This window comes from Corvus hawaiiensis, chromosome 2 (genome assembly GCF_020740725.1).
Source record: "Corvus hawaiiensis isolate bCorHaw1 chromosome 2, bCorHaw1.pri.cur, whole genome shotgun sequence".
Taxonomy (NCBI): Eukaryota; Metazoa; Chordata; class Aves; order Passeriformes; family Corvidae; genus Corvus; species Corvus hawaiiensis.
Window position 1 is genome coordinate 59447519 of NC_063214.1, and position 17434 is coordinate 59464952.

Consider the following 17434-nt stretch of genomic DNA (forward strand, 5'->3'; position numbering starts at 1 on the left):
CACTCCAGCTGCAGGATCTCAGGAGCAAACATTATAGGTTTTGTGTTTGGGCAATCCTGGGACCTTTACCATTTGTGGATGTAGATGCCACCATAAAAATAAAATGAAGTTGTAAAAAATTGTTGCACAACATATTTTGGAGGAATTTGCATCAATTGTAATGAAGGGTGTTGGCATGAAATTTCATTAATAAAGTACTAGAGCTTCAGAAGCATCTCAGAAATAGAATCTTCATTGTATTTCTTCATAGAGACACAATGTATGAGGTTTAGTAGTCAGCAACAATTATGTCAGTAAAAAGTTCATTGCCATACTAATGACTCCTACAGTAGTGACAATTAATGAGAAAGCAAGCCCTTCACGTACAGGTTGTCTGGGGGGAGGTAATGCTCAGTTCCATGGGAAAGAAACATTCAGCGCTGTGATGCACATTTCTGAGTTGACTAGCACATGTATTCTGGTTATGAGCCATTACTTAAGATGGTTCTGAGAAAAAGATATAAATATCCTATTTACTTCGATGTAAATTATCCCCATATTTCCCATGTAACAGAACTCTTTGATTGACTTGTTTTTCCCAGAAGAGTGAACACATCTATCAGACCATCAGCTTACCACACATATCTCCCTCCCATAACTGTAAAGGTTCAAAAACCTTGCATTTTGAACTTGTATATGTTCTTTCATCTGACAAGGAGGTGTTACTAACATAATACTTTTCTTTATGGAAGAAGGTCCTTAAAGGAATGTTAGTGATTGATCTGCTTTCTAAATTCTCCAAATTTGGAAACACAGAGATAAAGAAATGGGACACGGGCATGTGTCCACAGGGACATATTTGCAAACCAGAGACACTGAGCAACCTGACACTCATCTGGGTGGGGGAGAACACATTATACCAGTAAATAAGTATCATCAGAGGAAGAATAATTATTATGTATTATGTTCTTTGGGTAATTACAACAGGATGAGATGAAGGGTTTTGCCTATGAAAAAGGCACACATCCATTTTGGGAGCACTTCTTTTGCAAGAAGCATTCTGCCTTACAGGTAAAAAAAGGAATGAGGAGTGGTCATAACATTAATGTATGACATTTCTTTCTGCTTTGGTTTTCTTTTTAAAGGCAAATTATAAACAATAAAGCTGTATTTTTAATAGCACAGCAATGTGGAAAGAACCTGGTTAGTCAAGGTGCTGATGAAAGAAATTTCTGTCTTTCTTTTTAAACCTGTCTTTGTTTTGAAGATCATAAGGACCATGTCCTTCTCCCTCTTGAAGCTACCAGTGAAGAACCCTTAAGTTCATTTGAACCAGGCCTGTCGTGTTATCAGGTTTTTTTGAATGAATAGGTAACTGTTGGTCGGTGCCAATGTGACATATAATCAGCCAATCTCTCTTCATAGGGTACATCAGAGTAAATGGAATATTTTAAGGAAGAAGGCAGTAACAGCACAGTGCCTATTGTAAGTTACTACCCCCTCTCTGAAAGGCTGTATTTTTAGCCATTCTTGTTCCCAGCACAGAGTACAATACAGACAAGTACTCAGAATGGATTCCCCATGCAGAGGGGGAAGGACAAGCCTGGGTCCTGTCACAGGATACCCTTTTCTACAGAAAGTGCAATGTGAGGTGTTGCAAAGTGCAGAAAGGACTTGTTCACAAGCCTGCTCTAATCTTTCTCCAGTAGGTCTCTACAACAATGCATGCTCAAAAGAGGATCCCATATTCACCAAGAAATTACTTGAGCATCTCTAGTCAGAGGAGCTGGATTTCAGCATGGAAAATGCCAAATGCAACACAAATGAGAACAAAAGAAGTGTACAAGGAATTATGTTGGGATTTATAAACTGTACAACAGTCTGTACACTGTAACTGCATTTAATCACCTTCTAAATTAAAAATGGTGCTGTTAAAGTAGCACTGGGTTGCATAAAAGAAAAATGCCAAGAAAAGAGAAAATTTCATTCATTTTAAAATTATACAGAACAATAACACAAGTTCCTTTATTTATTAAATTTGACTTAAGCCAGATGTTGTGTTTTATGACATTAAGAAAGTTTCATGTACCACAGAATTCTTCAAAATTCAATCCTCATATTTATCTTTATCAGCAGGAACATTGCAAACTATTGAACACTCAGGCTGCAATTAACTTTCCCCACACATTATCTGGTCTGTGCCATTGGCATCCCTTCTAAGCAGAAGCTCAGCTAATAAAAGTCAGGGATTTTGTCAGAACTGCAAAAACATATTCCTAATTACCTGAAACAAACTTAGAAACACCTGTCAGGTGATTTTACCTATGATGTTCTCCAGGGTCACTGATGGAAAATAGCTTGTTGAGCTCCTGTGATATCCTGAAAGCAGTCTGTGGCATCGTGATAAAGGCTCTCTTTTCTGCCTGATCAAAATTGGAATCTGTGTATTTCACAGTATTCAATCCTGCCTTTATGTTGGAAATAAATCACATCCCACAATACTTATTTCCTTTTGGCAGAACACAGCCCTTGTTATGACTTTTTGTATTTGATCTGAGTTTTGAAATGTCAAATTGACTGCTATTGCCAGGACCACAGACTGAGCTGAACTGTGAGTATCCTGAGAGAAAAACTGTGTGATTTTAGGTCCCAGGTGCACTGAGTGAGCAGTGCAAATTTCTCCCTACAAGCACAGAAGTACTAGAAATTTTGGACTGAAAGTTCCCCAGTTAAATCCAGCCCTGCCTTGCATACCACTGCAGGACATGAAGAGGTCACCCCTGCATTTCCTGTTGCAAGGACAGTTCATGTATTTATTTTTCATTTTCAAGGCGCTTTGTGCCATTTAACAGAAAGATAAGCCTAGGGATTGTGCTGTAGCACCCACATAGACACCAGTAGATGGGAAATATGGGCAGATATGATCCCTTTTTATCTCTTCTTCAACGTTATTATCTTGTAAATGCGACCAGGACATTGACTGGTTTAACAGGGTTCAGTCAGGGTGAAAGGCATTAGCTGCAGGGTGGACAGTGAAACATAAAACACAGGATCCTGACTCATCATCTTCAGACCTGTGCAGGTCTCTAAGATGCTTCTCATTCTGTTTTTCCTTCCAAATTATCCATCACATCAGGACATCTATCCCAATAGCTGTCCAGCCACTGCTGCAGTCTCCTTGTATAACTAGTAAGAAGCTGACCATTTGCTTATCAAGCAGCTTCTGCAAGCAACCACAAAAGGAAGCATGGACAAACAATTGGGATATGGTCTGAGGTCTAGAAAATCCAGAAGAATTACAGTTTTTGTTATCTGTGCCCTTCAGATGGAGTGTGAAATTATTGTAAAAAAAAAAAAAGTAATAATTAAAAAAATTATCTGATAGCTACATTCAGTCTCCTTTTAAACTACACAATGAGGCCAAGTAGCACTGCTGAAGAAATCTCAGAGATACTAACAGAAATCCCTATTCAGTTCAGTGAAGGATTGAGGCAGAGTTAAGTAAATTATCAGCATTCAACAAATCACACCACGTAATAATTAAAAGACAGAGATATAAAAACTGGGATATTAGGGGATCTTGTCACTTAGACTGCTCTAGGAGGCATCACATTGTTTTCTTATATGGTATGGAATATCTAAGATCTTTCCCCAATCTCTAGCTTATTGCTGCTATAAGTATTTTTTTAAGCATTACTGTGTATGTAGCATGTATAGCACATAATAAATTAGCTCTGAGGATGGTTTAGAAGCTTCATAGCTAAAAAGACAAACTGATAACATCTGATCTAGGAAGATCCTGTAAAAAAAGTATGGTATTCCCTTCTTCTCAAAGCACCATTATCACCAAATCTGCTCTGATAGGGGCCTGAACAGCGAACATTGCGGGGCCATCTGACTTGGGATACAGAAAGGTCCTATGCTAAACGGAGGGGATATCACAGGTGGCTGAAGTTGATCCTACACAGAGGCTCTTTTCCTTTGCAAATTAACATACTCACCTAGGCCAGTGACAACACTAAATTTGTAACTTGTTTTGAGTAGAAATTAAACCATTGCTACTGGAAACTTAAAAACACCGATGCAATATAAACAACATTAATTGAGAACACAGAAAGAAAAAGGGCGTTTGACCTACTCTGCTGCATTTTGCTGAGCCACAGAAGTAGCAGCCTTAAATAGAATGAGGAGAACCTTGTCCCTCTGTGCAGAGATAGGCTGGAGACCTGTGGAACCCCTTGCAAATTTTCAGACTAAATATTAAGCTCTTTATTGTAAGGCCAGTCACTTTTCATCACCTCTAATCACCATGGATGAAGGGGTAGATACACAGCTGTCATCAGCCTATGTCCCCTGGAGGAGAACATCAAGCCCAGCTCCCTTCCAGTTCCCAGAATTGTAGCTGCTGTCCACCTTGGGCTCTGCTCAGCCAGCATCCTGGGGCCAAGCTGCTTCCTCAGCTTCCTGTCCACATTTAGCCAGACACCGCCTTACAGTTCACTCTTTCCAGGCTCGGGGACAGTCCTACGCCTCAATCTCACCAAAGACCAGAATGCAAGAGGAGTAGTTTCATCTCAGATATGATGTGGCAACGTGGTGCCAAAACAACGCCAAATCACTCCCATAAATGTTTCTTCTTCCCATCTTTAAGGATGTGCTAAGTTTTTACATGGGAACACAGAGATGGTGTTTTCTCATGTGAACAAGTTGGCTCTACGTGGCATGATAGCACGCTCCTTACTGGACATCAGGTTGAGTGGGTTTCTCTGGATCAGTAAAAAAGAAAAGGAATTTTAGACTCTCTCTATTATTGACTTTTAACCTCCTAGACATTGCAGAGCTAAACAGCTTTGTCCAGCTTTCTGCTACAAAAGAAGACCCAGGTATCTTCTTGTCTCCCTCTTCTTCCCTGTAGATGCATTTGGACTGACTTGTATTTACACACTAATCTACACAAGGCAAAGACATTTACTTTTTGTCTAAATGTTGGCACACTTACTGAGTCTAGGGTTGGGGTCTTCTGACATCTTTCTCCACGTTTAACATCATTAAAATACTCATAATCAGATCACAAGGTCTAACCAAGCACAGCAAAAAGGAGTTTCATCAAATCCATGGCAAAGAATATGGCATGTGGTACACATTATTTTGTTCTTTAGACATATTGTAAAAAATTTTATTTCCTGGGCAGTTTGGTATTTCCTACTTATTTAGGAAAAGTTGTGTGCCTTTAGTAGATATAAATGCTATAGTAAATTAGCAGCAGATTGACTGCAAGTACGTGCCATCTAAAATAATATTTCTGTATGAATTGATAAAGTCTTTCAATTTTCTGAGGTTTCCACATATTCCCTCTGTTTTCTGGCCCTAGAAGTGAAGGTTTTACCTGTGGGTGTCCCTTACAGAAAGTGTGCTAAGTCTAAGCAAGAACACTTTTACTCTACAAAGACAGAATTACTTCAGAGCTTCAGCCAAAATGAGGCAATGTGCAGTCACAGGCCAAGGACATCATTACCTGGGAATAACTACAAGCATATTAAGAAATAAATTTTAAAAAATAATATTCAAATGAGATATAACTACTACCTTTGGGATGTGTGGCTGCCTCTCTGCTTATGAAAAACAGACCAGACAGCAGAGTTTTGTCCAGCAATTTCTTACCCCTTGGAGACCTCCCGCTTGGAGGCCACCCATTGCAGTCAGCAGACAGTGAAGGCAGCCTGTGCCAACCTGTGCTAGCACCAAATTTAGAGGGTTTGGTTGCAAAAGCAAAACTTCCTCTTTGAGCTCATTCAGTTGAAACCACCAGTGCCCAAAGCCATTGCTCCCTACTACACACATGAATGGCATCATCTGAAATCCCCAGTTCCTAAGTCCTTTTTCAAAATAAATTTCTTCAGGACATTTATAAACCTTTCTTTATTTTTTTCTAGCTGTTTGATAAGTGCAGATTTCTATATTCCTCTGCTACTCCCTTTAGTGACTGGGTAACCATCTTAGAAGGATAACAACTTCTCTCAATTGGAGATCTCTGTGAGAAGCCAATAAACATCTTGGAAGAAGCCTCTGCCCAAATCAAAAATAATGTCACTAGCTGGAAAGCAAAGACTGTATGGGGGAAGAGCCTCCACTGGAAATTGCTATGCAAAATTGTATCTTCCTCAAATACTCAGAAAGCCTGAAAAATCCAACAAAAAATGAGAAGAACCAGAGCATAAACAAGTCTTGCAGCGTAACTAAGAGAATTTGAGGAGTGCATAGGCAGGAAAAACACTTAAAGCCAAAAGCAAAGAAACTGCTTCCTGCTGTTGGACTCTTGCTGCCTTTAGGAAATAGGGCTGTGTGCACATTTTGAGGAAAGCAGAAAGCAACTCCATCAGTGCCCTCTCATAACTCAGCTCACTCTGGAGCCCACGGTTTCTAATCAGTTGGGTCAAAAAGGGGCACCTGTCCTTCATTTCTTGCACTGTCCTCCCTGTAATTCTCCTCTAACCCTGTTAATATTTTATTATCACAGTTCTACAAATTAATTTGGAGAGACATATCTCTGTTCTTGTTGAGAAATAGGCTTCAGGACTGAGGACATAAATGAGAAACATATTAGGAAACACAGACTTCTCTGATTTTGTTTTTCTAAAGTGAAATAGATTATTTATGGTACTAATTATCATTTACCATACTTTTCTCACATAAAAAGAAGCAAATGTATCTCCTACTAGGCTAAAAGATATGTTTCCTTAGAGATTTTCTGAGCTGTCAAGAACAAAGCCATTTCAAAATTAATAGAATAATCTGTTATCTGGCACCCCCCTATGTGACATAAATTTAAATTAGTTTTCCTTTCAGTTGTATTAAATAGAACATGTGTGACCAAATAAAGTGTTCCAAGGGAAAGATACAGAAAACCAGCTCCATGTGTACCCTTGAATAAAAAACTAAATATGGTCTATCAGCAGTTATAAGGAGAATGCCTGGACCCACTCTGATTCCATTCCTGTGAGTACAGCCTCTTGGGATGCAGAAAGGAGACTATGCTCCTCCAGCACTGTGACTAACTTAGCTCTTGAGGAAATCCATTTGAAAACAAATCTTACGTGGGGATTTGTGACAGAAAGCTCCTCATCCACTTCTGCCTCTGCCAACACATGTACTTTCCACTAGGGAAGAATTCTGTGCTGGTCTCACTCGTGAGGAGAAATTCTAGAGCAGGACTTTGGGGACATTGCCACGCTAACTAAGGAAGGTGGAAGCTTTTTAACATTCATGCTAGCTACATGCACCCTCAGATGGTGATTCCCAATCCACATGGAGGTTTTCAACATCCCCTCTTCCCAGATGGAAATTTCTGCTTCTGCACTGCCACCCATCAGCAACCTGCACATATTGGAAATATGGCTGGCACTACTCTGGCAGCAACAAAATTACAACAGTGAAAGGTTTGTCATGACTGGAAAGGAGTCGATGGGGGAATAACATTTTCAGGTGCACGCAGAGAGCAGCTAAGTGTTTGCAGGTCTTGGGAAATGATGATGTAATGACAAAACAATGAAATGTAGTGATGTAACAACCATAATGGTGAGTGTCAAATGCCAAGCAGAGACATGAAGTCAGACTGAGCAACTCCTCTGCAGATGTTTAAGTTGAAGTAACTGTTGCTAAACTCCAGCTCATCATATAAGATCCAGACACATTTTCATCCTTGATATTCAGAGGGGGACATGGTCCATGGTCCCCCTGCCACAAGTGGCTCACTGTGGCTTGTGTTCCTTGAGCAAACAAACACCTACACAGGGCACCATTCCCAAAGGAATAAATTTTCTTTATTAAGAAATTAAATTAGGTAAATTAAGTCAAAAATATTGAAAATAATGTGATCGCAGTGTGCAACAAGGAGATTTTTATACGACACGAAACTGAGAGTACACACTGTATGCCTTGGGATGTAGCAGGTGAGTATACATGGGCATCTGTTTGCTGTTTGAATGTGTAGATGTACCAAAAGAGGACATTTTCTGAGTACAAATAGGCACCAGATAACAGCATGGGCTTTTCTAAAGATATTAGACAATATGGCCACATTGCACTGCTTGAAGGATACACTTGCCTTCTCAAGCAGCAATCCTTTCAGAGGTCCGCAGTGTCACAGCACATCTTTGTGCAGTGGCCCATGAGCTGGCCCATGACCCGGTATGTTTGAATCCATGTGACTAGTAAAACCTGAGATGGGGAGGGGTTTTTGTTTTCCATGAGAAGGTGATAAAAGGTGCCAAATTTTGTTGAGAAACTGTAATGACATTTCTAAAAGGTAGCTCCTAACCCTTGGACATTTATTAAGGCACAGAGTAATGCTCACTTGTATTAAACACAACTGAAACGGATAGATGCGAGGCAAAAGCACGTGACTGAGTTTCTGCTTGAAGGAGACTTCAAAGAAGAAATCCTGACCTTATCAATTCACTCCCCCGTTCTTGTCTTCACCCCAAGCAACCCAAGTGTACCACCCTGAACGCACATTGTAAATTATGGTTTTGATTTATTGATAGTCTCAGCAGCTCAAGGCAGCTGCAAACCCAGTTTACCTGTCCACTTAAAGTGGTTTTATAGCTGTTGTACACCTCTGAAGCCAGCAATGTGTACCACTATATCAACTCTTGTCAATTTCACCAGGCTTTCTGAGAGAACAAGAAGAAGGATGCCGTTGTTTCACTTCTTAACCTTTGGTGTTTTCAAGAGCATTTTGTCATTCTGAAACTCTGCCCAAATGCTTGAGGTTTAATGCAGAATTTATTGTTCATCTTTATTGTTTGGGCTCTGTTGTGCGGTTTATTAAAATCCACAGTTTGAAACAGCCACGTGCATATAAATCAAGCCATATAAATAAACCACCTTGTACCAGAGGAACATAATATTTAGGGCTTGTTCACAAGGGAAAACGTTCTAAGTGGGAATGTCAACTGGAAATGGAGTGGCTAATGTACCTTTAGTGCTCGAATGGATGCTCCTATTCTGTGCTGAATGCTTCCTTGTGCCTCAGTTTAGTTCTTTTAAAATCCAAGGAAGATAAACCCTAAAAAAGCCCTCAGGAGATACCAAGATTTTTTCCAGACTGACCTTGAGCTAGTGGGAGCATGGAATGGGCAGGGTGTGGAATAGCTGTTCTGTTACAGCCCTTCCAGGTTGTTTCCTCCAGATCTACTGTTTGCACATGCTTCATTTCCCAAACACCTGTTTGTCCCTCCCTGGTAGCTCTGCATGATCCTTTCTTGTGAAGCTGATTTTCTTCTTATGATGTTTGAATGCACAGGCACCATCTGTGTCTTCTTAAACATCCAGTCACCAAGAGCAGGGAGCTGGAAAGCAAGGACAAGTAAAACAGCGAGGAATTATACATCTGAATCATCCAGGTGAAATAGATCATTCAGCTTCAACTTTTAAAGAATTAATTCAGTCAGCTGCAATAATGGTAATGCAACCATAGACCAGGACTTTTTGTTACAGGTTTACAGGACAAATGTGGTCTTGACCAAACGTGACATGTGGGTGATACTCTTGGCCATATGTGATGCTTCCTAAAAATCCCATCAAAATAGTGGATGTGAGTTGCACATGGAAGCTCCTTTACTTACAGTTTAAGCATGACTGCCTTTGAATTTGGTCCCTCTGCCTCACAGAATTTGCCATACTTACGCTGCAGAAGCCAACTGCTGAGGGGAGAAAAACCCCATTCCTTCCAGGAGGGGAGCAGTAAATTTAGCCCCTGTAGAGATAAGAAAAGAGAAAATTGGGCTGGACGTTAACTTATTCCATGCAAGAATGCCACAATATCATTTGTGGGATGCCCTGCATCAGCTGAACTGGGGTTACACAAAAAGCAGTTTACAGTTGTCAGTGTTCTCTGCCACCAAAGTGTGTTATCTCTGCTGTGTTCAAACTGTATACAGGCCACTTCCCTATGGCTGTAGGGGAAAGATGCCTTGAATGGTCACTCAGAAAAACTGACATGACTAGCAGTGCCTGCTACAGCTCTGCTGGGTACAGCACTTCTGCGCACGTTAAAGGAATGACAGAGAAATGTGGGAACTTCTGCTACATGCTGAAGCCCATTTCCATTTTTTAAAGCCAGAAATCTGGATTTGGATGCCAGTCTCCAGAAGCTGCTAAGAACAAAACAAAGCAGTTGGGGAATTGCTCCTCTTGTTTCAGGTGAGAAGCTGTAACAGACTTTGGCCCTTTACTTGAAAAAGCCTGCAGTTATGCTAAAATTTTCCTCTTTCTAGTGCTGCTGCCTTTACTCCCATGCCTCCTCAAGCAGCTGAACCATAAGCTAGTAATGAAAGGCATCTTTTTACTCTGTCAATACCATTGTTTATTTTATCTCTGCAGCTCACACTAGGTCTTTGAATGAAATGAAAAAACAGCCTTGCTGTTATCAGCACAGGGCAGAAGCAGACGGGAAACTTGTGGTATTGCTCTGACTAATGCTGTGTCTTTGTGCAGCTGAAGTATAACGCTGGGAGGTGCTGGATGCCCTCGGCACCCCTTCAACTTATCCAAAAAAAGAAAAGGAACTTCCAAGCATTCCTCATTTCCCTGGAGTTGTTCAGCACCCCAGATTACTCAGCCACAGCTGGACAGCCTGGTTTCTCATGACGACCTCTTCCTCAGTGTTGTCAGTGAGACTGACTTGGACCTTTATAGCCAGCAGCTTTTCTGGAGTCACTGGAGGTTTCTGTTAGTTCAACTAAGGAGTTTCCACACACTGCATGAGTTTGCATCTCACTCACTGGCTTCTCTTAGCCCAAGCATTTAGAGCTTCTGCAGGAGAAACAGAAAGGGTAATACCACAGGCTCTCCACCAGCTTCTGCCCTGGGATGATAAGAACAGCACTTTTCTAAACCGGCTTGAGGCAATGCCATGGCTCAGTTCAAAGCTGCAAAGACAAAATAAGCTGCAGCGTTCTTAGAAAAAGATCTTTGTAGAAGCTCCAGAACAAAAAGAATGAAGCACTTGAACAGAATAATAATCTAATACTATTATTACCATGATTATTATTGTTTGGTATTGAGCCTGTACTCCACAGCCTTCCTCTGGGACTGGAGCTGTTATGCTGGGTACTGGATATGTGTGAAATGAACAGACAGGCGATGCTTTTAAAGGGCTCCCAGTTAAGGCAGCAGGCGGGAACAAGGGAAAGAAAGAGAGACAGAGGAAGGTACCATTGAAATGCTGATGTTTCAGGACTCATCTGTGAACCAGTAAGGACATTCTTGGGCATACACTGAACAAAGTAGGGCACAGCATCCTCCTCACATCATAAGAAATTCTTCTCTAGTCAATGTTTTTATTTCTCATAAGCCAAATACAGAAACTGGGATTTCTGTTCAAAAATGCAAATGGGACTGAAGCTCCCAGATTATGCTAACTTTCCACAGGAGTCAGACACCTTGCTGCTTTTATCCAAACAGAGCTGCATTATCACCCCCTGCTTCACTCCACTTTTGCTATCTTTGCAGCACATCATCTCTTTCATTGTCTGAATATTGCCTCTCTTGGAGAGACAGCATCCATTTGGAGGGGAAGAGACAAATGCTGAAAAAAACCCAAAACCAACAACCAAAGAAATAGCAGCTGTTTGATTTTACCCAGACTGTAGCAGCATTTGCAGAAATCCCTGAGGAAATGGCTGAGTAGGGTTGAATCAGACATAGCAGTCCAAGGAGAATGGACTTTGTCACCTTGCCTTGCCATTCATGACAAGGAAAAGCTGCAGCACATGCTCCAGGGGAAGACAAAGTTTGCATGACTGTGCACAGAGAAGGCAACCTCTAGCAGCTGGAAATACAGTGAAAGGACCTTTGTGGTCCTGTAGGGTAAACCACATCTCAGGCTGCCTCATATCAGTGTCTCTCAGTGCTTAATTTTTTCCCATTGTTCATCTGGCCCTTGCCACATGGGAAGTTGGGTTTTGTTAGCATTTAGCCTGTGTTGATTATATGGAGATTACAGCAAGAAAAGACACAATGAAAGATTACTCTTAGGCCTCTGACAAAAAATTATCTTTCCTCCTAAAATTAGTATTTCCCAGTCTAATTAGAACCCAGAACACTTTAAATCCTCTAATGAAAAACAGTCCAAGATCAGTCTTATGCCACTCCAGAAAAGAAATACATAGTGTCATCTTGGTCATAGTTCATAAAAGCTTTTGCCAAGGTGGCAGGGACCAAGGAGTGAGTCTGGAGATCATTACAAGGGGCCCAAGATCCAAGAACACATGATTTTGTGGCTATCAGGTGTCATAGGACAGTTGGAAGGAAGCAAATGGGTTCTAGCTGTGGCTGAGGTAATGTGTATAGCTATGATCACCTCAGCCACAGGTAGAACACAGGTGGATGTTTGTTTTTTTCTTGGAGGCTGGAAGTGTTTTTCATTATTGTGTTTAACCTCTTCTTTCTCTCATCCACCTTCAGGTATCTCCATGCCTATACCCGTCTTTGGACTACAGGATGACTCCAAAGTATTTAAGAAAGACATCTGCTTACTTGCAGATGAAAATTTTGTTCTAGTAGGCTCCTTTGTGGCATTCTTCATCCCTCTAACCATCATGGTAGTCACTTACTTTTTAACTATCAAGTCGCTGCAGAAGGAAGCTATGCTATGTGTGAATGACGTTGGCCCTAAGACCAAGTTTGCTTCATTCAGCTTCCTTCCTCAGAGTTCCCTGTCCTCAGAGAAACTCTTTCAGCGCTCCTTGAACAGAGATGCAGGGACTTCGGGGAGGAGAACCATGCAATCCATCAGCAATGAGCAGAAGGCTTCCAAGGTTCTTGGCATTGTGTTCTTTCTGTTTGTTGTGATGTGGTGCCCGTTTTTCATCACCAATGTGATGGCCGTTATTTGCAAGGAGTCATGCAAAGAAGAGGTCATTGGAGGACTTCTTAACGTATTTGTTTGGATTGGCTACCTTTCTTCGGCTGTCAACCCACTCGTCTATACATTGTTCAACAAAACCTACCGCTCAGCTTTCTCTCGCTACATTCAGTGTCGCTACAAGGAGGAGAAGAAACCTTTCCAGCTGATTCTAGTGAACACTATCCCAGCACTTGCATATGATTCCAGCCAGCTCCAGCTAGCACAAATGAAGAGTTTGAAAAAAGAGGCCAAAATGATGGCTAAGGATTACTCGACAGTCACGATAGGAACACATCGTTTAGATGGTACCTCCAAGGGAAGTATCGGCCCAGGGAACGAAAAGGTTAGTGGTGTGTGATGGTCAGCAGCTGCCATGACAACCACTGTGCGTGTGCTGAAAATTTCACCTGCTGTGAGAAGCTCTGATAGCTTAGGAAAATCAGCTGTGTTCAAGAGACCTTCCAATAACATCATATACTACTCACATTATCCTGTGGATGAAAAGCAGGGTTCAAATGGTATCAAATGTGCAATTTTTTTCATGCAGTACTTTGGCTGCTTTAAGCACAGGCTTTATTAAACTTATTTTTTTAATATTCTAAAGGATATATTTCTTAAAGAAAAAAATACAATTTCTGGTATTACAATACGGGCTGTGAAGAAACCTACGCATTTCTTTTCTCTTTGCAAATGAAAGCTAAGCTGTCCTTTGATGTTCTTGCAGAGTAGGCTCCAGCTAGTTTGTCTTGCTACAATTGAGTTTTGTTATTAACTGAATGAGCACTTTATGGAATTGTAAATAAAATGATGGTTAATTTCCTAATATATATTTAAAATAAATCTTAAAGTATTAAACAAAATCTATTAAAACTGCTATAGATTAAATATATGGACATTTTGTTAACTGTTTTTATGCTACCTTTTCTTCCTCAGTAACCATTCTGAAATGTCCCTGGGCTTTTCTGCCATTTGTTCTGTATTTCAAATAAGCAATCTTCAAAGGTAAATTATACTTGAATAATCCTCTGTTTCCACCACCACTTGTAATCTTTATTTCAAGACTTGTAGTTTCTTTCCATTCAAAAATTTCACGTGTTCAGCTTCAAAATTGAAAGTAATGTTTTCAAAATTATTGGTCTTAATTCCCTGTTCCCTCCCACTGGTGCTGACAGGGAGGTGAAGCGAGAGAAAAGTGGAAAACCAGGCATAACATTGCTAAATAATTTCAGCACCAATTCCAAATCCATGACTCTGTTCAATTCCAATGAAGTCTGATTTAAGCAATGTCAGAGGAAGTATTGCATGAGTAAAGCCTTTAGTAAAGGGCTGAAGCAGATCCACTCTCATCATTTCTCTTTGGTTAAAAAAGGCCATTTTAGAAGAATGTTCTGGTTTTGTTTTAGGGCTTGTAAAGCCAGAATGATTAGAAAACTGTTAGTTGCTAAAAATTGTTTTCCCTGGTTTTGCTGTATTGCTGTTAAGGCAGATTGCTCAGGAATGGTCAGAAGATTGCACTACTAGGACTCAGCCTTAATGAAATATGTATGGGCAAATGGGGCTCACTTGAAAAATAATAGGACCTATAAACAACACTGCATTTCACATGCATAGATCCAAGGGCAGAATACATTGCACAAAGAACACAAGATACATTGCTTGACAGACATGCCTAGTCATGAAACTCTTTTCTTTCAGGCATCATAGCCAATGTCATCAAGGCCAGTGGGACTTGGCTGAAGAGGAGAAATATGAATGTTGCATTCACCTGCAAGTCTTAAATCCAATCATTTGATTAATTCCATGAATTTTGCAGCCATAATCTCATCAGAACCAGGATGTATTCCAGTTTCTCTGGAAAAAACATGGCCCGTCCAGAAGCAAAACTCCAATGCCTTTATCAGTCCTTCTACTGAAGCTGTTCAGTTTTTACAGAGCAATTAAATTTCCACTAAGTCAAAGAAAGAGAGAGACAGAGAGAACCTCAATCTTATTCTAGCCTACCAGGTGGGACTCTTTGGAGGAAGAAGGCCTTTAGCTTAAGATACTGATCTATGGCAGACAGGACTTAAAAGTTGGCTGGGTATTCGACTGATTTCCAAAAAACTGATTTATTGTCATATATATGTTGTATAACTAAATCCGCTAGTTATATGAGTCCTTTCTTCTGACGGGATAGATAGGAGCCACCATGACACAGAAGCTCTGTGTGCACATGATGACACTGACTCACCCCACAGACCTCAGCCTCCATGTCTGGGTCAAAGTGGCATGCTGTAGCCCCATCTGCAGTGATGATGCCATACATGTCATCTTTCACCTCGCAGACATTCACGGTTTTCCCCCCAACACTGATCATTTAAGATCAACTGATAAATCAAGTGGAATAAATGCTGTGCTCACCAGGTGCTTTATATGGCCTCTCTGGCACCAGGTACACTTGATCACCACAGCCAAACTGAACAGCTTCAGCAGAAAGAAAAATGAACTCACTGCTCCTACCTCCCTATGCACACATCCTGCTCCCACACAGCACTGTGTGAGGGGTGCCACACTGGCAAAGAAGGGATTCCAGAGGGAATCAGCTAAATGCAGTTGAGCATGAGGACAACCACAGTAGTAAGTAGGTGGGAGCAGTGACTTTCCATTGTTTCCTGCAAAGTTTGATATAGACCCTAAATCTGGTACTTTGAACTAAGGACAATGTCCACCTTGTATCCCACAGGCCAGAAGTCCAGATGTCTCCACTCCACAACTGGGGTGATGGTTTTGAGGATTCACTCTTGGAAACATGTACCTCAGGGAGTAAGTAGGCAGTAATAAAAGCACAGGTCTTTTGTGAGGAGAGGTCTGAGGCTCACAATCTGCCACCAAACCAGATTGCCTTCATATGATGAATATTGACAGGGGACTGAAGGTCTCTAAACCTGCATGTGAGGGGAAAGGAAACAAAGAGGCTTTCACCAGTGGAGGGAATCGCCACATTTTTTGCCATTTATGCCTGACAATGCAAGTTTCTCTGGCCTTGCAAGAGAAAGAAGTAGGTGGGACAGACAGCTTGGGTCTTATCACCCATTTGTGCCAGGGAGCAGAGCCCACCTGCATACTCCATGATGTATATAGCACCCTGCACTTCTCTGGAGCTCAATTCCTCCCAAATCTCCTGAGGGTCCGGTTGCTGCTCTGCACAGTCTCCTTCACCAGCTTGCAGCTGATAAACTGTTACTGAACATTTCACATTCAGTGCTTATGCTCTCCACTTACGGTCTGCATTTTGCCCACGTGGCAGAGCAGATCAGCCCTCTGTTTCTCTTCCATTTCACCTTCTGTTCCTCTTTCACAATCTCAAATTGCTCAGGTTGCAAATACTGACAGGGAATGTTTCACTACAATCACAGAGGGTTTCAATTACTGGTTTGAAGTTGCATTACAACATGACTCTGAACAATATTTTTTTCCCAGCTTATTAAAACAAAATCTATGTTTTGGACATAAGAGACTTGACAGCATTTTATTAACTGACAGCTGGAGAGAACATAACACTTAGTTTTTGCTTAGAACCAGGGAAAACTGATGCCTGACATTTTGATTCTGGAGCACTCAGATAGACGGTTTTATTGAGTGATCAGCAGCTTTTGCCTAAGAAGCGTCTCAAGGCCAAGAATGCACAGCAGATAAAGACCAATATCTCCAGCTCTTTATGGACATTTTTGACAGCTTAGCAAGGCCTGATTCTGCCACCTTGCATCAAAATATTAATAGATTTTTGTGCAGTTTGTCTTAGTGAGGATGACAGAGTCAGGATACGAATTTGTTCTAGTCACCATGCCAAATCTGCTAGAGGTTGTTCATCAGTAGATAGCAATTCGTGGACTCATTATACTGCAGACAGATGACAAAGTTCAGCTGTTTTAAACTAGGATTTACAGCACTTGGCCCATGCTTAGCATGAACACCATGGTTTAATATGACCGGCTTCAGAGCAACACTTCCATCTTCCAAAAAAATGTGTTTTCAGTATGCATCAGACTGGAATGGAATTTTTTGTAATTTTTCAGGTTAAAAAAAGAAAAGAAGACATTCATACAGGCTGGTTCTGAGGTTAGGGCCTTCTCATACTTCACAGGAAAAGCATGCTGAGTCAGTCTGTCAAATCTACATCCAACAAAAACACTTCATTTGAAAAAACTTTTCAGCTTCAATTTTTCAAGTAGATTGACATTTTATTACTGTTAAGACTGCATCTGAAAAATGTCCAAAGACATGAGGCTCACCATGTATCTCCTAAGCTGGTGTGCATCCTTTATACAATTCAGGGTAAAAATTCCTATGTATCTATCCCATTCAGTCAACCAAGTACTGTACTTATGTAATTATTGCCAGACTGTGAGATGCATTCTATTTTGAATACCTATATGTTTGCTTATGTAAATACATAGAGAAAAAAATTGCTGTATTTTGTAATGTTAATGTAAAATGGTGTTTCAATGCATTACTGTTTTGTCTGATTGCACTGCTAGTAAAGCAGATTAAAATATTCAAATGCCA

General features: G+C 40.8%; 1 protein-coding gene across 2 annotated transcripts in view; it reads left to right on the forward strand.

Moving 5' to 3' along the window:
• Positions 1-17434, forward strand: part of HTR2A (5-hydroxytryptamine receptor 2A) — a 28625-nt gene extending 11191 nt beyond the window's left edge. For both annotated transcript variants that reach the window (XM_048295285.1, XM_048295286.1), the window contains one exon: positions 12448-17434. In XM_048295285.1, coding sequence (XP_048151242.1) covers positions 12448-13247 — 800 coding nt within the window. In that variant the 3' untranslated portion in view covers positions 13248-17434. The remainder of the gene's footprint in view (positions 1-12447) is intronic.